This window comes from Phocoena sinus, chromosome 1, assembly GCF_008692025.1.
Source record: "Phocoena sinus isolate mPhoSin1 chromosome 1, mPhoSin1.pri, whole genome shotgun sequence".
NCBI classification, from domain to species: Eukaryota; Metazoa; Chordata; class Mammalia; order Artiodactyla; family Phocoenidae; genus Phocoena; species Phocoena sinus.
In genome coordinates this window covers 32,776,040-32,794,063 of record NC_045763.1, presented here as the reverse complement: position 1 = coordinate 32,794,063, position 18,024 = coordinate 32,776,040, and the positions used below count along the sequence as shown (strand labels likewise).

The window sequence follows — 18,024 nt, the reverse complement described above, 5'->3', positions numbered from 1 at the left end:
AGTGAAAGTGGCTGCAAACTTTAAAAGGAACAGAGAATATAGCTGCTGTATTTATAAGAATACATTCCATCCTCTTCCCCCAAATCCATTTCTTCCTTTTGTAGTCCCACCTCAATTGGTTGTATCACTACTGAACCTTAAGTTTTCCTCAAAACGTTTTCTTCACCCTCCAACATCCAATAATCCTCTTGAATTTTTCAATTTCGTCTACTCATCCCTCTGCTGCAGTTGTCAGTACAGACTCTCACCAAGTTTGCCTCAATTACTTCAACAGTCTTAATATCTACTGTTTCAATTCTCAGCCCCTGAAATCACACTCATTTCAAGTTATCTATAGATTATTAACATGAATGTTTTGTTTAAAATTCTTCAAAGGCTCTCAGCTGCCTATGGACTCAAGTCAAAGTCCTTAGTGTTCATGGTTTGGTTCCTGCCTATCTCTACAATAATCTCATCCGCTCCAGTGCTCCCCTTTTACTGACAGCCTATCAAATTATTTGTAGTTGCCTGGAAACATGACTTTACATCTCTGAATTTGCTGTGCCCTTCACATTATGTTCGGCATACGCTCTCCTTTCTACCTGGACAACTCCTGGACATCCTCTTCTGGGAGCTATCTTGACTCCCAGAGTTAATTATTCTGTCTCGGAATTTTCTTTCCACAAAAATTTTAAGACAATAGTCATTCAAAAGGAAGCTTCATCTGAATGGTTTGGTTAATAAGAAACAAAAAACTACTGGGGTAAAATATAAGTGCACATTCCAGAAAATATAAGTGCAATTCCAATTTATGTGTGGCATGAAAACTCATTATGACTAAACAAAAAATGGGTGAAAAATTGTAATTTATTGAAACTCAACTCAAAAAATATAAGATGCTGTAGTGTACAATATATTACACAGAGCACCCTCAGGTGCACATTCAAGTCAAGTAAGAACATATCCCTTTCCCTAGCCCTCCCACCCTGGGATCTTAGTATTTGTTCCATATACAATCATGCACACTTAATTTGAAAAAGGAAGCCCCAATATATTTTGATGTATTAATTAGCACCAAACAAGAATACAGTTCCATTTTTTTTTAATAAACAAACAAAAAAAACCAATCAATAAACCAACTGGAGAGCTACTGGACTCAGCCAATACTGCTGACATAGATATTATACATTCATGTAAATACACAGCCTATTCTACCCTAAACAATGGTGTGGCTGGTTCTCAGCCTTTGTTCGAGTTGGCAATTGTCCCCATGTTGCAGTGTTGGAGCCAGTCTGTTTCTAAAACAAAATTGCTATTTAGGAACTTCCTACACAAAGCTCATCTGTCTTTTTTGTTGGAAACAACTCTAAAATTGGTGTGGAAAACTTAGATCTTTCAAGGACAACCACTGGCCGAAGATAATGAAGCTGTTTTAAGGCGAGTTCTCCACAGTCTGTTAATGCTTTGTCCAATACGACCCTCAGGTTTTCCAAGGGAGGAACTGTTGTCGTCTCAGCTACTATTAAAGGTGGGATTGCAGTCAGGTTCTCGTGAATTGCAGAGTCACTGGAAGAATGAGGTATGTCAACTTCAGGGTCATTGTCATTCACCATATTATTTGCCATAACACTCCCTGTTAAGTCATTACTGGGTTGTGAAGAATTACTTAATGGTAAGTGCTCTGAAGGCTCCCAGTCATCAAAATCATCTTCTTTCTCTTCACTCTCCTGAATAAATTTCAGAAATGAAGATTCAAATCCCATGGGTTTGTAAGTCTTCAAATCAAATGACCTGGGATGTGGATGCTTCCTAAAATTCTCTTTTGGGACATGGGTTGAATTTTTTACAGTGTTTTCTTGCCCTGAACTTTGCTGCCCGGTTTCTGAGTCTTTGATCCTTGGTAAAGGCAGCTGGAAACTTGTGAAATAAGTCCCACTTTCAGTCCCATCAGGATTAGGTATGGAATTTTCTATTTTACAAGGAGGAGGCTGAACTGTGTTACACTGTTCCAAAGAAGTGGTTTCTGAACTATGGTTACATTTCAAAGTTCCTCTGTAGAGCAGAGTATCTGCATCAAAAACCGGGTTGCTTTCTGTACATCCTTTCTGACCTCCATCCCTTTCACCTGGATAAAGGGAATCGGCGGTCTGGACAGGTATGCTATTGTCACCTGGGGAATGGCTGTGCTTTGTGAGCTCTGATTCACAGCTTCTATCTTCTTCTTTCTTTATACAGGGCTCTGCTTCAGAAGGGGGCTCCTCCTTAATTTTGGTACCGTACTTAACACAAACGACAAGATTTTCCATCTGTTGCTCTAAATAGGCACTACTCATCTGATGGGTACGTTTGTAATGCCTCACTATGCTGCTCTCCAACTTCACCACAGATAAGCATCCCTGAACCATGCAAGGGTACTGCGTGTGCTCAGAATGCTCCACACACATATGGAGGGCTTCAGCTCTTGTTTTAAAACTAATCGGAGCTTTCTTTTCTTTGATTAAGCCACATTTTTTAGCCTTAGCATTAAACGATCTCCTGGTAGTCTGATGTTCATGCCCCTGAGGGTGAGTTTTTTGACACACCTTTTCACTCCTTAGTAGCCTTTCATTTGCCACTTTCTGGCTTCTAAACAGATCATCATAATAGTCCTTATGTCGATAATATACATGTTGAGAATAATTACTGCGATGGGTGAAAATCTGGCCACAGCCATTAAGATCACAATGAATTTCATAATCTGAATGTATTTCTCCTTCAATATTATGCTGTTCCATCAAGTGGTGCTTCAACTTGCTGAATGTATAAAAAACAGCAGGGCACTGAGGCTGGTTACAGGAAAACCTGGCCGCTGACTCTGCTTCAGAAAGCACTTTCGGCTCTTCAATGTGGTCTAGGTTATGAGAGTCACTACAGTGCTTAGCAAGAGCTTTAGAACACAGGAAACGCTTGTTACATTCCTTATATTTGCAAGCAAATATCTTTTTGCATTTGACAAGTTCCCTTTTGGTTCTCGCTTTGTCTTTCTCTAAACATAACTGTTCTTTGTTGTATTGATGTACAGTCCTGTAATGGCGAATCAAGCCTTTTAGATTGGTGAATGAGGAGTTGCAAGTTTTATGGATACAATGGAATGGTTTGTGGTATTTATTCAAAATATAGCAGAGATTTCCTTTAGCAACAGTTCTCCTGCTACCTCTCCCCTCTCTTCCTTCTCCTTCTTCTCTATGGCTACCTATTGGTGATGATATATCAGATGTTTTACTTTCTGTTTCTTCGCAGGATGACTCCAAATCTGTTTCTGAACTGCATTCATCCTTTTTAGAATGACAGTGTGGCTTCTCAGAGTTACTGTTGGGATCACCTCCAAGTTCCACGGAACAATCACCTTTCAACCTGTCTACTGAGCATGGGCCTTCATGATCACATTTTTCATTATCTAATAGTTTCTGAGTTACTCTGTCACTGCCAATTTGATGTTTATTTTTATAATGAATCCTAAGGTGTGTTTTTCTCGTAAATGACCTTTGGCAGATATGACACTGGAACGGGGAATACCGATGTTGAAACATGGTTAGCTGAAGGACTTTTTCTTTTGAGTAATTATGTTTTTTAAGATAATGCATTAACAAAGCCTCTCTGGTCACAAATTCATATTTGCATCCTTGAAGCTCACAGAAAAAAGGCTTGGCTGCCAGCTGTGCCAGGTACTGACTTGGCATATTTTCATCTTGATTCTGAAAATTAAGGTCTGAGATTGTAGGTGACACTGCTTGAAGAGACTTAGCACCACTGGATGGGTACCCCTGCAATGACCCTGAGAAAGATCCATGTGTTATTGAGTTTTTCAAGCTTAAATGCTTCAAGCGTAACAGAAGTTCCAACATGGTATCCTCTGTACACGGCCTTTTAGAAGCACAAATGGTGGCTTCTGAGGAATAACCCTGATGTTCTCGTTTACATTTAGTATGAATATTGTGATCTAGACCTTCATCTGGGGAGTCACTGTTTGTATCTGAGCTAGGTTTAGGTTCTGTATCAAACTTTTCAGTTGTTGGATTATGTTCATTACCCAAACAGGGAAAGAGATCTTTTGTCTTTACCTTTTTGGGTTTGAAATGGTATGGATGAACCTTCCTTAGATGCTTCTGCATGCCTCTTGCGTTTTTGTACGTGGAACCACAGCCATCAAAACCACAGGTAAACTTAGTCCCATCAAAACAAACTGCCACATTGGAACATTTTTCTTTTAAACCGGAGGGCACAAAGACTTTCTCGTGAGACAATAATATATCTTGCATGGTTTCAGAGTGATCCAGTGTGTCAATTAACTCTTCATTCATGGAAGCTGAAGAGCTATGACTTAACTGATCACTAGAATTACTGTCACTGTTTTCTTTCAGATTTTCTGCAGTTTCTATTTGAGAACTAGCTGATCCTGCACAGAAAAGAAGATCCTCTGGTAAATGTGATTTATCAGTTTGGTCAAGTAGGTGGGGCTGATCAATACAATCTTGCTTGTCACCTGCTGCAGGCTCAAGTTTCACTGATTTCTTCACATCGCCATTTGAACTTTCGACATTATGCATAGAGAGGTGATTCTGGTATTCAATTTTGGAATAATAGAACTTTTTACAGCCAACGAAGTTGCATGTGTAAGATGCATCCCTAAAGTGTTGTGCTTCATGGTGGTAAAGCTGTCCCAAGTCACTGAAAACAATATTACAGCCATTTAATTCACATTTATAACGCAGATCATCATGTTTTTGTTTATGGTTAAGCAGTTCATTCACTGATCCAAACCTAGCATAGCAATCTATAGATACACACATATAAGGCTGAGGACCACAATGCACTTGTTCATGCTCCCGCAGGTGAAAAGCAGACATGAAATGTCGTCGACAGTAAGTACACTTCTCTCTTCTATTTTTCATATCTAAGTAGTGCTTGGCATTTTCATCATTATTTTGGTGTTCAGCTTTAAGATGCACACTTAAGTATTTAAACTGCTTAAACACACGGGAACAGTCTGTGCCAGGACATGGGTACAAATCTCTGTCTTGCAGGTGGCAATCTTCTAATTTGCTGAATGTGACATACTCATGTGACTCTCCTTTGGCTTGTTCATTCAATGACTGACCTTGCTCTAGCGTTGCAGAAGGGCTCTTGGGACAAACTCCCTTCTGAGAGCCTTTCAACAGTAACTTCTTTCTAGAGCGGTCCCTTCTGCTTGGTGGCATTTTAACATGTTCCATCACATGAGGAACAAATATTTCTTTTCTCTTGAATTTTTTAATACAAACTGGACAGGTGTAAATTCCATCTTCCATGTGCATCTTAGAATGATGAAGAATCCTGGCCTCTATACATTCCCGCTTACATAACAAACAGAAAAATTTATACTGAAGCCATCTCTGGTATCTTTCAGAAGAACCAATGGGTTTCTTGTCTCTTTTCTCCTTTTGGTGATCTGTCAGATCTCTTCTTCTATATTGTTTATCTTCTTTACTTTCCTCATAATCACTAAGAAATGACTCTAAAACATCTGTGTCATTAATAGACAGTTCATAGCCACTTAGGTCATCATCAGAATCTGAGGCTTCTTGTCCCAAAAGTTGGTGGCAGTGTCGTTTTAAAGTTTTCCAGTCCCAAAATTCAGGATCAAAAGGCCAGTGGGCTTTTAAAGCTAGTAAAAGCTCACATCGGAGAGAATTCGGAACTGGTGCATTTTCTTCATCAAATTTTTGATCTGGTTGAGAATACAGTTCTTCCAACATATTAAATCCATCCAAACTGGGTTCAATTAAGAATTCTGTAAGCTGACAGGCTCGTCTAACTTCTAAGTCTTCTGGTAAAAGACAAGCAATTGTTTTACAAACTGATGCCTTCATTTCTTCATCCTCACTTGATCTGAGTTGAAGAGCTCTGACACATAGTAAAATCGACACCCCAAGACCAGCATCTTGTGCCTGTTAAGAAAAATAGGGAAGAAAAGGTTTTTTTTCCCCAGTTTGGAAACATTACATAACTTTCACTGATAAGACACACACATACACACACACACACACACACACACACACACACACACACTTACTTCTTAAAACTTAAAGTTCTTAAATCTTTCTTCCTGCAAGTTACATTTAGATCCTCCTTCTTTCAACACGCAAAGGACTGGATTAGATGTTACAACCATGAACAACAACAATGTACATTTATAGAGTATCCAACTTTATAAGGCACTGCATATTAAAGCAGTCCTTAACCCTCAAGGAATTTATCTGTGTGCCAAATGTATAAAAGCACATAAATTCAAAGGAGCTCAGTCAGGATAAATAAGGTCACTGAAGGATTCAAAAAAGAATTGTCTCAAGCTGGGCAGGAAGGATAGGGCTTAAATAAATGGGTGCAAGAGGAAACACATGTATAAAAGTGAGTCTAAGATTGAATTCGATTTAAAAAACTCATATGTCTATGTCATGAACAATTGGGTGTTTTCAAAACCTCAAGGCTTAGAATAAATGATCCTTTCCATTTCCTCCTAAAAGAATTAATACTCTACAGTTACAGGTATACTGAAATCTCAGTTTCCCATGGAAAAACAACAGAAAATTTCTCTATTAGCAGGAGGTTCTCAGAAATCAGTCAAAAGATCACAAAAAAGATCTGGTTGTATATGATAAAAGGTAAGTGCATTTAAGATGATTCTTTCATGTGAGAGGCTGAAAGGGTGCGTGAAAATAATATAAACCAAGAAAAGGAGGATCTTATGGCAGAGTGGCTTAAAATACGGTACTTAAGAGCACAGAATTTTGAGTATGACTCTGACTGACTTTGAACCCCAGCTTCACTACAGTGAGAAGTTTTTAACTCCTCTAAGCCTCAGTTTCCTCATCTGTACAATGATAATTATAGTGGCAGTATTGGATTTTCCTCCTAATGCTGTTATAAAAATGAAATAAGGTAACCCAAAATGAGTATTACAATGTTGGAACATAGTAAATATTCAACAGAACTCCATAAAATATTTGAGGATAAATTCCACTGTTCAAACATCAATTTGCTAAGCAATTATTCTCGTTGGGCACCATTCTAAATGCTGAGAACACAAAGAAATAATTGCTATCAATTTACAGACTCCTTACTACATCCTAGGCACTATTCTAAATAAACTTTTTGCATACATCATCCTCATTTTATAGATGAAGAAACCAAGGCTCAGAAAATTAGTTGCCAATGTCACCAGCTAGTGAACAGAGGAGCAAGAATTTAAACTTAAAGCATCTTTTCCCAGCGTCTGAGTCTTAACCACTTCACACTCTACACCAATTCCAAAGTTAATTGACTTGGCGATATCCCACATGCCCTTGATACAATATGCCAAGGCACTTCTTCAGCTTCCTGGTTGAAAACCTATCAAATCATTCATATCTATCAGTTTCTTCAAAATTCGGCTCCACATTCCATATCCTAATTCTAATTTATTCATCACTCCTTTAACAAGTAACTTCTTGGTATATCTGTTCAGAATGTATAATGGTAGTTATTTTCTTTTTGAAAAGTGTTCTTAATGATTTCACAAATTTTACGATTCCAACTACATTAGGCTGTTTAAGAAACAACACACATTCTTTGCTGTTTATCTCACAGTCTTCCAAAGGGGTTAAGTAACTTGTTAAGAACCTATGGTTTTAAAACTTAACAGACTTTCTCCAGAAGTCACGCATCTCTAATTTTCAGCTTCTTTATTACTAAAGAGAAAGGATTAAACTAAATAAAGTCATGTTTTGCAAAACAGTACTACTTTTATGTTCCACCAAAAAGGGCCCTAAGGCCAAATAAACTGGCTTCAAGATTATCCCTCTTCTTATGCCTTCTACTTCAAATATAACCACATCCACATCCTTTCTTCTGTCATACTATTTTTGAAGTCTTGAGAGAGACCCTGGATTCTCTAAAGTCATCCCTTCCAATATGACTTTCTCAAGTCACAGAATCAAAATTTAACAACTCTGAGCACTTTTAATTGATCATTTGGTTTAAGCTCTTTGTTTACAGAAAACTGAAGCCCAGAACATAAGGAGGTTCTATTACAAGGCCCTCCTTCCGCAAGAGACCCAACGCCCACAAAAGCTTTTCAGCATCATTAACCTTTTCCTTCGCAAGGTTGCTAGCTGTGCTAATATCGTTTCACCTCTTCTTTTACAAAAACAGAACACCTGGTTTTATCTGGTTACAGTCACCTGGAATAATCAAATAATCAACATATCTCCTAGCTTTCCCCTGCAGCTAGATGTAACCGTGTCTCTGTGTGTGTGTGTGTGTGTGTGTGTGTGTGTGTGTGTGTGTGTGTGTGTGTGTGTGTTGGAAGGAGTGGGGGAAAAGGTGTGTCATAGTGTGGTTTGCTCTCCACTCCACTTCTCGCTATCTGGAATGGAGACATTATAGCTGGGATTGGAATATGAGATGGAAGCTAAGTGTTAACAGCAGATAAAAGGAACCTGGGTTTCTGATATGTGGAGCCATGAGAGCAACCCTGGCCTGTCTACCTGGGTTATCTACCTGTATAGGAGAGGGAGAAACTTCTATCTTCTTTACACCGCCATCGCTGTCGGATATCTACCATTCACAGTAGAACTACATCCCAACTGATACAGGTTAGATCACCTCTCTTTTAAAAAGCTAGAGGTTAAGTCTCTCAATTTGAAAAGAATTCCACATTCACTCCCCTTCCACCTACCAGTCCATAACTTTCCTACCCTTCAGGACAAATATAAACAAGGATTACAGTGGAAAATGTCCTAGACTGAGATGAAAAAGAAATGGGTTTTGGTTATACAAATGGACAGCAAATTCCTTGGTCTGTGTCAGAAGCCCACCTTCCCTAATGCTCTAGCATCTTTCCCATTTTTTGTGGTTCCTTGAGGTAAACAGAAATCTAAGATGACTCCCACTGACCTTCACTTTTGTATAATCTCCTTGCTTTGAGTATAAGCAGAACCTATAAATATCATTCCTATAATTATGTTACGTTACATGGCAAAAGGGACTTTGCAGATGTAATTAAAGCCTCAAATCCACTGATCTTAAGACAAGTGGATTACCTAGACCTGACCTAATCACTCAAGCCCTTTAAATCTAGATCTGGAAGTCAGAGGTAGAGGAGGTCAGATTTGAAGAACTCCTAGTGCCTTTGCTGGATTGAAAATGAAGGAATGGCATGAGGGTGGCTTCTAGGAGCTGAAAACAGACTGTGGCTGACAGCCAGCAAGAAAATGAGGACTTCAGCCCTATAACTGAAAGGAACTGAATTCTGTCAACAATAAAAATGAGCTTAGAAGTGGATTTTCCACAGAGCCTCCAGATAAAAACTCAGCCTGGCCAACACCTCAATTTCAGCCTTGTGATACTGAGCAGTGAACCATGCCACACTGTGCTGGACTTCTGCCCTACAAAACTGTGAGCTAATAAATGGGTGTTAACTGAAGTGCTAAGTTGTGGTAATCTGTTAAGCAGCAACAGAAAATTCATACTTCCCTTAAAGATTGGGAAAAAAACAACAACTTTTTAAAGGCCAGTTGTACCACTAATTTTTTTTTAAACAAGGCAAGTTCTGTAATTACTTGAACATGTTCTCTATGAGATAGGAGACACAACTTCATTTGCAGTGATTAGAAATAATTATCACCTAGCTTATCTGACCATAAATTTGCTTCAGACAACTTTTACCTTTTCCTGTCTTCACTGGAGAAGACTAGATACACGTATTTCAAATAAAGTATAGGATATGGAAGGTTACATTAAAGGAGATGGGAGGTATCAAAGATACAACCCATAAAACATACACATAAACCATTACAGATATGGGTATATAGAGATCTCAGTCATGAGTAGGTATTAAAAACAAAACAGAAACAGAACATAGCACAAGAATCATCTCAAATCTCCAGGCTGGCAGTCTTAGCATACATTTATGGGGCTGAACTAAAAAAACAAGGCACTTCATTTCATTTTAGGAAATATTTATTTCTTTAAGAAAAACAAAAAACGAAAAAAACCTAACTTGTTTCCTAATTTGCACAGTTTATAATTTGTGTACAGTCGATTCTGGAACTGTTCTGTTAGTCCAAAACCTAGAGAATCTATCACTCCATCCTGAAGGAGCTGAAAAATACAATTTTACTTTCTTTCTTTGTAATTATTATGTTAATTTGCAAACAAACATGCCTGTATAAAATACAGAACACTGTTCTAGGAAAAGGAGATATAGGGTGGTTGAGGTGACAGCCAAGAAACATAATCTTTCCCTCCTCCAGTGGTCTGTCAAGTCAATCACTATTTCCCATGAAAAAAAATTGCAGATTCCTAGGAAGTAAGTCTGTAGAAACAGCTAGATATGTCCCACTCCATAACCTTATTAAACCCCATTATTTCTCATTTTCCCTTATTTAAAAGGAGTTTCCTGAGAAGTTATCTCCCCACTCATTTCTTCCCTCCACAACAATCAGCATAAAAAGCATAAACTACTCACTTCAGTTTGTATAACTCTAATCAGGCAAAATAAATGCTGCTGTGTTTTAGCTATGACACCAAACTGACGACAGCGCTCCAAAAAAGTGTCTATAGAAGGATCGATTCTTCTTTGCAGTTTACTCCAAAAGAGAGTCAATTCCCTATAAAAAGAAAGATTATGGTAAAACATTTAAAGCAACTGGTATTTGCTACCCCAATTTTTTGGTTTGTGAAAAAAAGGTGACAGTAAGTAAAACCTAGAAGAAAAAAACTGTCTATATTCTGCTTCCTCTCAAACTAGTAAAATTATTAAGAAGAATCCTCCTTGAAAATTCCCCCACTTCTTTCTTCTTTGTACCTGGGCAAAAATAAAAACAACAAAAGACTACTTCCTTTATGCTGACATTTTCAAAGACTTACTTAGATCCCATCTTGTTCCAAAAGGTTTTACCCCTTACATTGGTAATTATACTGACTGAATTAAGCCCTGTCCTAGTGGGCAAGGATCATCAGACATCAATACTCTGCCAACAAAGTGTATACAACTATGAAATATTCTAATGGTATAGTACTTCACCACGTTAATCTCATGGGCCCTTTCCATCTCTAAAATGTCATGATGCTACTTAGGCCTGTATCTTGGAATGATAATATCTTAAGTATTACTAATAAAATTATTAAAATGGCACTCTTGGAAATGGCTAAAATACAAGAATCCCACAAATATTCATTATGAAAACTAAGGAAAGCTTGAAATGAGTAAGTTAAATAAAAGTACTGAATGGGTTAAGAGAAAACTCTAAAGGAAAAGCACTAGAAACTGAACAAATGCCCAGAATAGAAATGCTAATGTTAATATGAAATGTGAATTCAAGGAAAGTTCCTTAGCAAAACAGAAGAGAATGTTATCACTTTAAAAAACGCGACTGGGGACTTCCCTGGTGGGGCAGTGGTTAAGAATCCACCTGCCAATGAAGGTGACACGGGTTCGAGCCCTGGTCCAGGAAGATCCCACATGCCACGGAGCAACCAAGCTTGTGCGCCGCAACTACTGAAGCCTGCACACCTAGAGCCCGTGCTCTGCAACAAGAGAAGCCACTGCAACGAGAAGCCCGCGCACTGCAGCCAAGAGTAGCCCGTTTGCTGCAACTAGAGAAAGCCCTTGTGCAGCAACGAAGACCCAAGGCAGCCAAAAATAAAATAAATAAATTTATTTAAAAAAAATTTTTAGGGCTTCCCTGGTGGCGTAGTGGTTAAGAATCTGCCTGCCAACGCAGGGGACACGGGTTCGAGACCTGGTCTGGGAAGATACCACATGCCGCGGAGCAACTAAGCCCATAAGCCACAACTACTGAGGCTGCGCGTCTGGAGCCTGGAGAGGCCGTGACAGTGAGAGGCCCGCACACCGCGATGAAGAGTGGCCCCCGCTCACCGCAACTGGAGAAAGCCCTCGCACAGAAACGAAGACCCAACACAGCCAAAAATAAATAAATATATTTTTTTTAAAAAAGTTTTAAAGTGACTCTTTTCTGTACAACCTCAATGGATACTGTGTATTTGTTAAATGATTTCCATTAAAAAATAATATTATTTTCACAAGCCAGTTTTAGAACACTAATATCCTATTATTGCTATTAACACAGACTATTCCAGGAAACGATACAAACCCAAAGCTTAAGAAATGAATACACCTCTTTTTATAACAGATTTAAAAACAAACATGTTTAACAGAACGTATTTTCTTATATTTTTAAGGAGGTAACTGGGATTCTCATATGGTAAAATTCTTACGTAGATATAAAACTTGCTTCAAAGATTGAAACAAAAACATGTCTCAAGACATATATGATTAAAGCTTATAATGATGGAAAATTTGAGCTATATATAACAAGTAAAATTAACTTAAAATGCCTTTAAATATTTGTGTTTGGTGACTAGCATTGCCTTCCTAACCAGAAAAAGTAAAAACTGAGAACAGCTACCAAGCAGGCAAGTAACTGGGATGACTGTTCATTTTTAAACTTAGAAGACTGCTTCATTCACATGTAAGCATGTTACTTATAAAACTTTAGAGAATAATGCAAAGTTCTGAATAACAAAGGAAATGGAGAATTACATATGCTCTCAGATAAAGTAAGTACCTACCAAAATATATGTGAAATCTATGCTATCTGAAAAGAACAAAATTATCAAAGCTAGTAAAACCTGATTATGAAGATAAAAGGGTAAAGGATATCTACTATCTAAAACTCACCAGCTGGCTACAAGTTTAAAGTTAGGCAAATCTGATAAAGTGATAAAAGGCAGGTTGAGAATTAAAGTCTCTCAAAATGATTTTTTAAAAAAAATCAGAATGTCTAGGGCTTTATTCCAAATTTAATATTTCAAACTCTAGTTAACTCCAAATAACCACGATCAAAAAAGAACATTTCTATCATGTGTTTTATATCTGTACATTTATTTCCACAGTTACAACTGAGTGATTTAAAACTATTACCAAAACAAACTAAAACTACTATTACCCACCCAAACATACAAACATGCCTGACACCATGAAAACTGGTGGATTACTAGTGAGAATGCCAAGATGTCACTTTAATCATCCATTCAAATCTGCACACTGGAACACTGAAACCACCAACAGCAACTTATAGCCTCCTGGATCATACATGCACTAGGACAATACTTCTTCAACCACTACAATGATGTGATTTTTAAAAAAATGGACCACGATTAAAGAATGTATTGAAAATGATTCTACTATATGGATGCTTCAGATGATTTACTGCACCCTCAAATTAGCCCACCGCCTACCTCAAGACAACAAATTATATACAAATTCATAAAAATTGGAGAGGAAATTTAGTTCTATTAATAGTAGGAAACACATTTTGGTAGACATCTAGCTACCAAGCAAGAACCTTAAACTGCACTGTTTCTGCAAAGCAGGAGGCCCACAATGTCAAACTGTGATCTAGAATTTAGGTATTTTAGAAATGAGGCAAAGAAAACTTTGTGGAATTAAGGAATGACCACTCCCTAAAGAGGGCTCCTGCAAATACAGATGATTCTCATGACTTCATTTTTCCTCTAAAAAATTCAGTTAAATAAAACATGAATGGATATCTGGATCTGGTCTTCGCCAGGTGCTGGGGACTGAATTGTAAATTAGACAACATACATGACAACCCTGGTATATCACAGTCTAGTTGGGAGAGAAGCGACACGAAATTACATCTGAAGAAACACAAACATACAACATAAAAGATTTAAAGCTCAGAGGTGTTACAGAAACCAAAGGTCAACCTATCAAATACTCACTGAAAGCTTAGTGTAGAGGTTTAAGGTTCAACTGTATCATTTTATTTTAAAGAAGCAGCAGCAATTACACATCTGTATGTACACTGTCCCATTCAAAAGGGTTATCTTTCTCACTTGCATGGCTACTCTAATTATGTTACCATTGCTAGACAAATATAGGGAACTCATTCCTCCAGCACTTCTTTGATTTTTGCAAATATCTTTCGGGGTTAAGCTTAATGAATAAACTGAGTGATATACATTTTGAGATCAGTAATATGGTAATTGCTATAAAGTAATGATATATTTTATTGTAATTTGTAAATGTCTCTGAAGGAAATTTAAAAGAATAAAAAACTGTTTTGGGTGATAGTTACATAGTTTACCTTTCAAATATCTTCAATGGTGACCAAATTCGAGAATGACACTTAATAAATTCTAATATGTGTATTTAAAATAAGTGCCTGCTTTTATTATCATATTCCAACTTTTTTTTTTCATCAATAAAATACCAATTAATAAAAAATTTTTTTCTTTTCTAGACAAATACTCCCAAATAGCCTACTATCTTCAACACAGGACACCTCTAGCACAACAAAAGAATCTATCCTATTTGAACAGAATTCCTGGGACTCATTTTCCTTAGTAAAATTCACTGTTTTAATGTTATGGCTATGCTAACTCCAATATCCCACTATCACCGCCTCCCCACCCACCCACCCCCAAAGCCTTTGAAAACAACAGAAGGGCGAAAAAAATGTTTTATAATTCTAAAATTTTATATTCTATTTCCCTCTGAATTGCTTGGAAGAAGCTTACTTTTAACAAAGTGTGAAGTGATTTAAGATTTTCTTTCCTCTCCTTTACTCATTATAGCTCCTCAGGAGGCCAATAAGAGGGAAATCCCTTTTAATCCCTTCCTGCTGCAGGAGAACAGCATTAATCCTAGACTCACTAAAAAAAAGGGAAGCTATATCAAGAATATTAAAAGAACTGTGTGACTCTAGTTTGAAAAACACTTTATAATCTGTAACACATCCCATATGTGATTTAATGTATTCTTTGCACTAAAAACCTCGCTATAGCTAGCAGATATTTTTTTCATTATAGGCAAAGAAAACAACTGTAAAAAGAAAAAATGGGGGTTATTCCACAAGTAAATACATCTGCTTTACTGAGGTTAAATCTCTAATGAATGAAAAACAAATTCTTCTACTTGATAGTGATCAAAAATCTCACTGCTCTGCTAAAATTCTTTTTATTTATAGCACTTTTTTTTTTTTTTGGTTAGCTAACAAAATGCCCACAATGATATTTAAGCCCCTATCCCAGTATCTCCTTTCTCAGAGGAGATATAAGTATGGCACAGAGGACTCAGTAGAAGACTGCGATGTGAATTCTGTCCCTGTGCCAAGAAAACAACTTCACAGAAGAAAAGCACTGTATTAGGGGTCAAAACGCCTGGGCTTTACTCTCTACCACTGTAGCTCTGAGACTGTGGGCAATTATAAGACTTCTCAGATCCTGTTGATCCTCCACTGCCTTATCTGTACAATGGTTATTAGGAGGATTGGGAGAGATAATTTAAGGAACTCAAATACTATTTGTATAAAAATTAGTAAATAAACAGAAATACAGCAACATAAAAAATACTAATAATTATAAAACTTTACAGATATACACAGATGCTCCAAAGGAAGATCAATAAGGGCTGAAGTATATGAAAGGTTTTATTAGGTTTTCCTATAAACAAAATGCTTACTTCCAACTTCAAGCCATTCTTAGAAGCTCCTCTAATCAAGGTTATGCAAATCCAACCCATTCTTTGAATTAAAGCTCAAATACTACCTCCTCCCTGACACCTTCCTTAAACACTGGTGTACAGTGAGCACCATTCTCTAATCTCTTACAGTGTTTTCTGTACCACTAATCTGATACTTATCCATAGAGTCTTGCATTTTAGAGGTTTCCTGTGTACCAAATTTGTCCTGCTGTCCTTAATAGTTTCAATACAGTTAGGATGAAAGAACCAAGGGTTACACTTACTGTGACCTTTTTAGCAACTAAGTACTCTGTAAGCAAACAAGATATAAATTGAATTAAAACCAAATAATGCAATTGTGCTAAATAGTACCAAAGTTGCAAAAAAAGATTACAATTCAAATGGGTTTCCTTCTCTAGTGCAAGTTTGACCTAAAAACCTAGATAATTAGTGATTTTCCAAATAAGAGGGGAAAAGTGACTATCAGAAGATGTAATAAATGTAAAGGAAAACAACCTAACGCCAATTTGGTTTATACTGCCATAATTTTATCTTCAAAGAAGATATATATTGAAGTTAACAGACAACTCTCCATGGAATAATCAAGAGGAGCTCAGACTTTTTACTCTTTCTTTATTTTTGGACTCTCCTGGAAAAGATTAAACCAATAATATTTTTAATTGAATGGTTTAGCTTTTAAGAAAGATTTAATTCTCATGTCATCATTTAATCTGCTTAGTCTTCAAGTTTGAAATAAACCAACATTTTACATAAACCCTAAATGCTATATACTATGTACTAACAAATAAAGGGAATAAAAACTAAATATACTTACCAAGAACAATATACACTTGCAGTTTGGAGCTGCTGGGTAAGGTAAGTCGTACAAAGAACAAATGCTGTGTTATCCTGACCCTCGGATTCCAGATTACATATGATGTCTAGTACCTCCTTGCAGTCGACCTTTGCAATCTATCAAAAATGAGATGACTAAGTCAAAAAGAAAATGGTGACTTTTCTGTAAACTTTGTTATATAACATGAAGCTTCTTTGTAACATTTTCTATCTTTGGTAATTGATGAGGCAAGAATTAGGGAGATATAATTTTCTTCTACTAACTAATAGCTGAGTCTTCTGGAATAAAAATTTCATATAAGAAATTATTAAACAGAGAAGAGAACAGATGCTATGAGGAAGTTTCACTGCAGTCCCAACACAGATAAAACATTTTTGTACAGTTAAAAAAATTACTCATGAACATTGTTACTATATAAAAGAATCAAATTATGTATAACTTCAGGTTATTTTCACCTTTAGTACCATCAACTTTTTTCCCCCTGTTTTTTCTTTCTTTTTCAATTTAATTCAAGTCCCTCTAGTTATACAGAAAAATAACAAGCTTACCCTTACTCCCAGTAGGGCTAAAGGAGGCCAGCTGAGAAACTTTTAAATATAAATACTATATCAACATATCATTTTCTCATGTAATTAAGAAAAACTATTTTGTATAACTGAGTTTTTCACACACTAACACTTTTAGAAACACATCTTTTCATTTACACTATTTATAGGAATCTTAAAAAAAACAAAAACAAACCAACCTCTGGGCAAATCAGTAGAATTTTCCGGGGCTCTTTTTGTATAGTGGTAAAACAGTAGATTAAGACTTCTGAAGACCCTTTCTCACTCTCTATTTTATCATTTCCCTGTCTTAATAAACAGAATATGAAGAACAGAGTCTATTTCATGACTGTGTCAGCATTATAAATGTCAATTATACTAGGCACCAAATATACAAAACAGTGATACTTTCAGGACAAATGAAGTGTGTATCAGGGCAAATGAGGCATATAAAGTTTAGCTCATCTCCTTCCAGAGTGCTATGCAGAACCACTCTGGTGGTTCTAAGTCTCTAATTTTAGTTACACCCTCAGGTAGGCAAAGAAAGGCTTCTTTCTCAGCTTAGCTCAAATGCCATTTTCTCACTGAATCCTTCCCTAACTGCTAAAAGCACGTTTGAATCCCTGGCAAAAACTCTACTCTCAAATTCTCCTTTGTAGCATTTACCACAGCTGCAATTCAATCATTAGTTGAACAACTTATTAGCATGTCTTCTCTGCTAGAATATAAAATCCATGTGGTCAGGATTATGTACATCTTGTTCAAAACTCAGCACTTATCACAGTGTCTGGAACATAGAAGACACTCAGTAAATACGTGCTGATAAATGGAATAAATGAATCACGTTTAATTTAAAGGTAAAAAGTTCATGTTTAAAAAGTGAAACTTGGGCTTCCCTGGTGGCGCAGTGGTTGAGAGTCTGCCTGCGATGCAGGGGGACACAGGTTCGTGTCCCGGTCTGGGAAGATCCCATATGCCGCGGAGCGGCTGGGCCCATGAGCCATGGCCGCTGAGCCTGTGCGTCTGGAGCCTGTGCTCCTCAACGGGAGAGGCCACAGCAGTGAGAGGCCCACGAA

At 37.1% G+C, this 18,024-nt stretch overlaps 1 protein-coding gene across 1 annotated transcript in view; it reads right to left on the bottom strand.

Moving 5' to 3' along the window:
- Positions 1-1,064: 1,064 nt before the first annotated feature.
- The window catches only part of RLF (RLF zinc finger), an 80,880-nt gene continuing 63,920 nt past the window's right edge, over positions 1,065-18,024 (bottom strand). The window contains exons 6-8 of the mRNA XM_032638539.1: positions 16,383-16,519; positions 10,505-10,646; positions 1,065-5,945 (exon numbers count right to left, since the gene is read on the bottom strand). Coding sequence (XP_032494430.1) covers positions 1,296-5,945; positions 10,505-10,646; positions 16,383-16,519 — 4,929 coding nt within the window. The 3' untranslated portion in view covers positions 1,065-1,295. The remainder of the gene's footprint in view (positions 5,946-10,504; positions 10,647-16,382; positions 16,520-18,024) is intronic.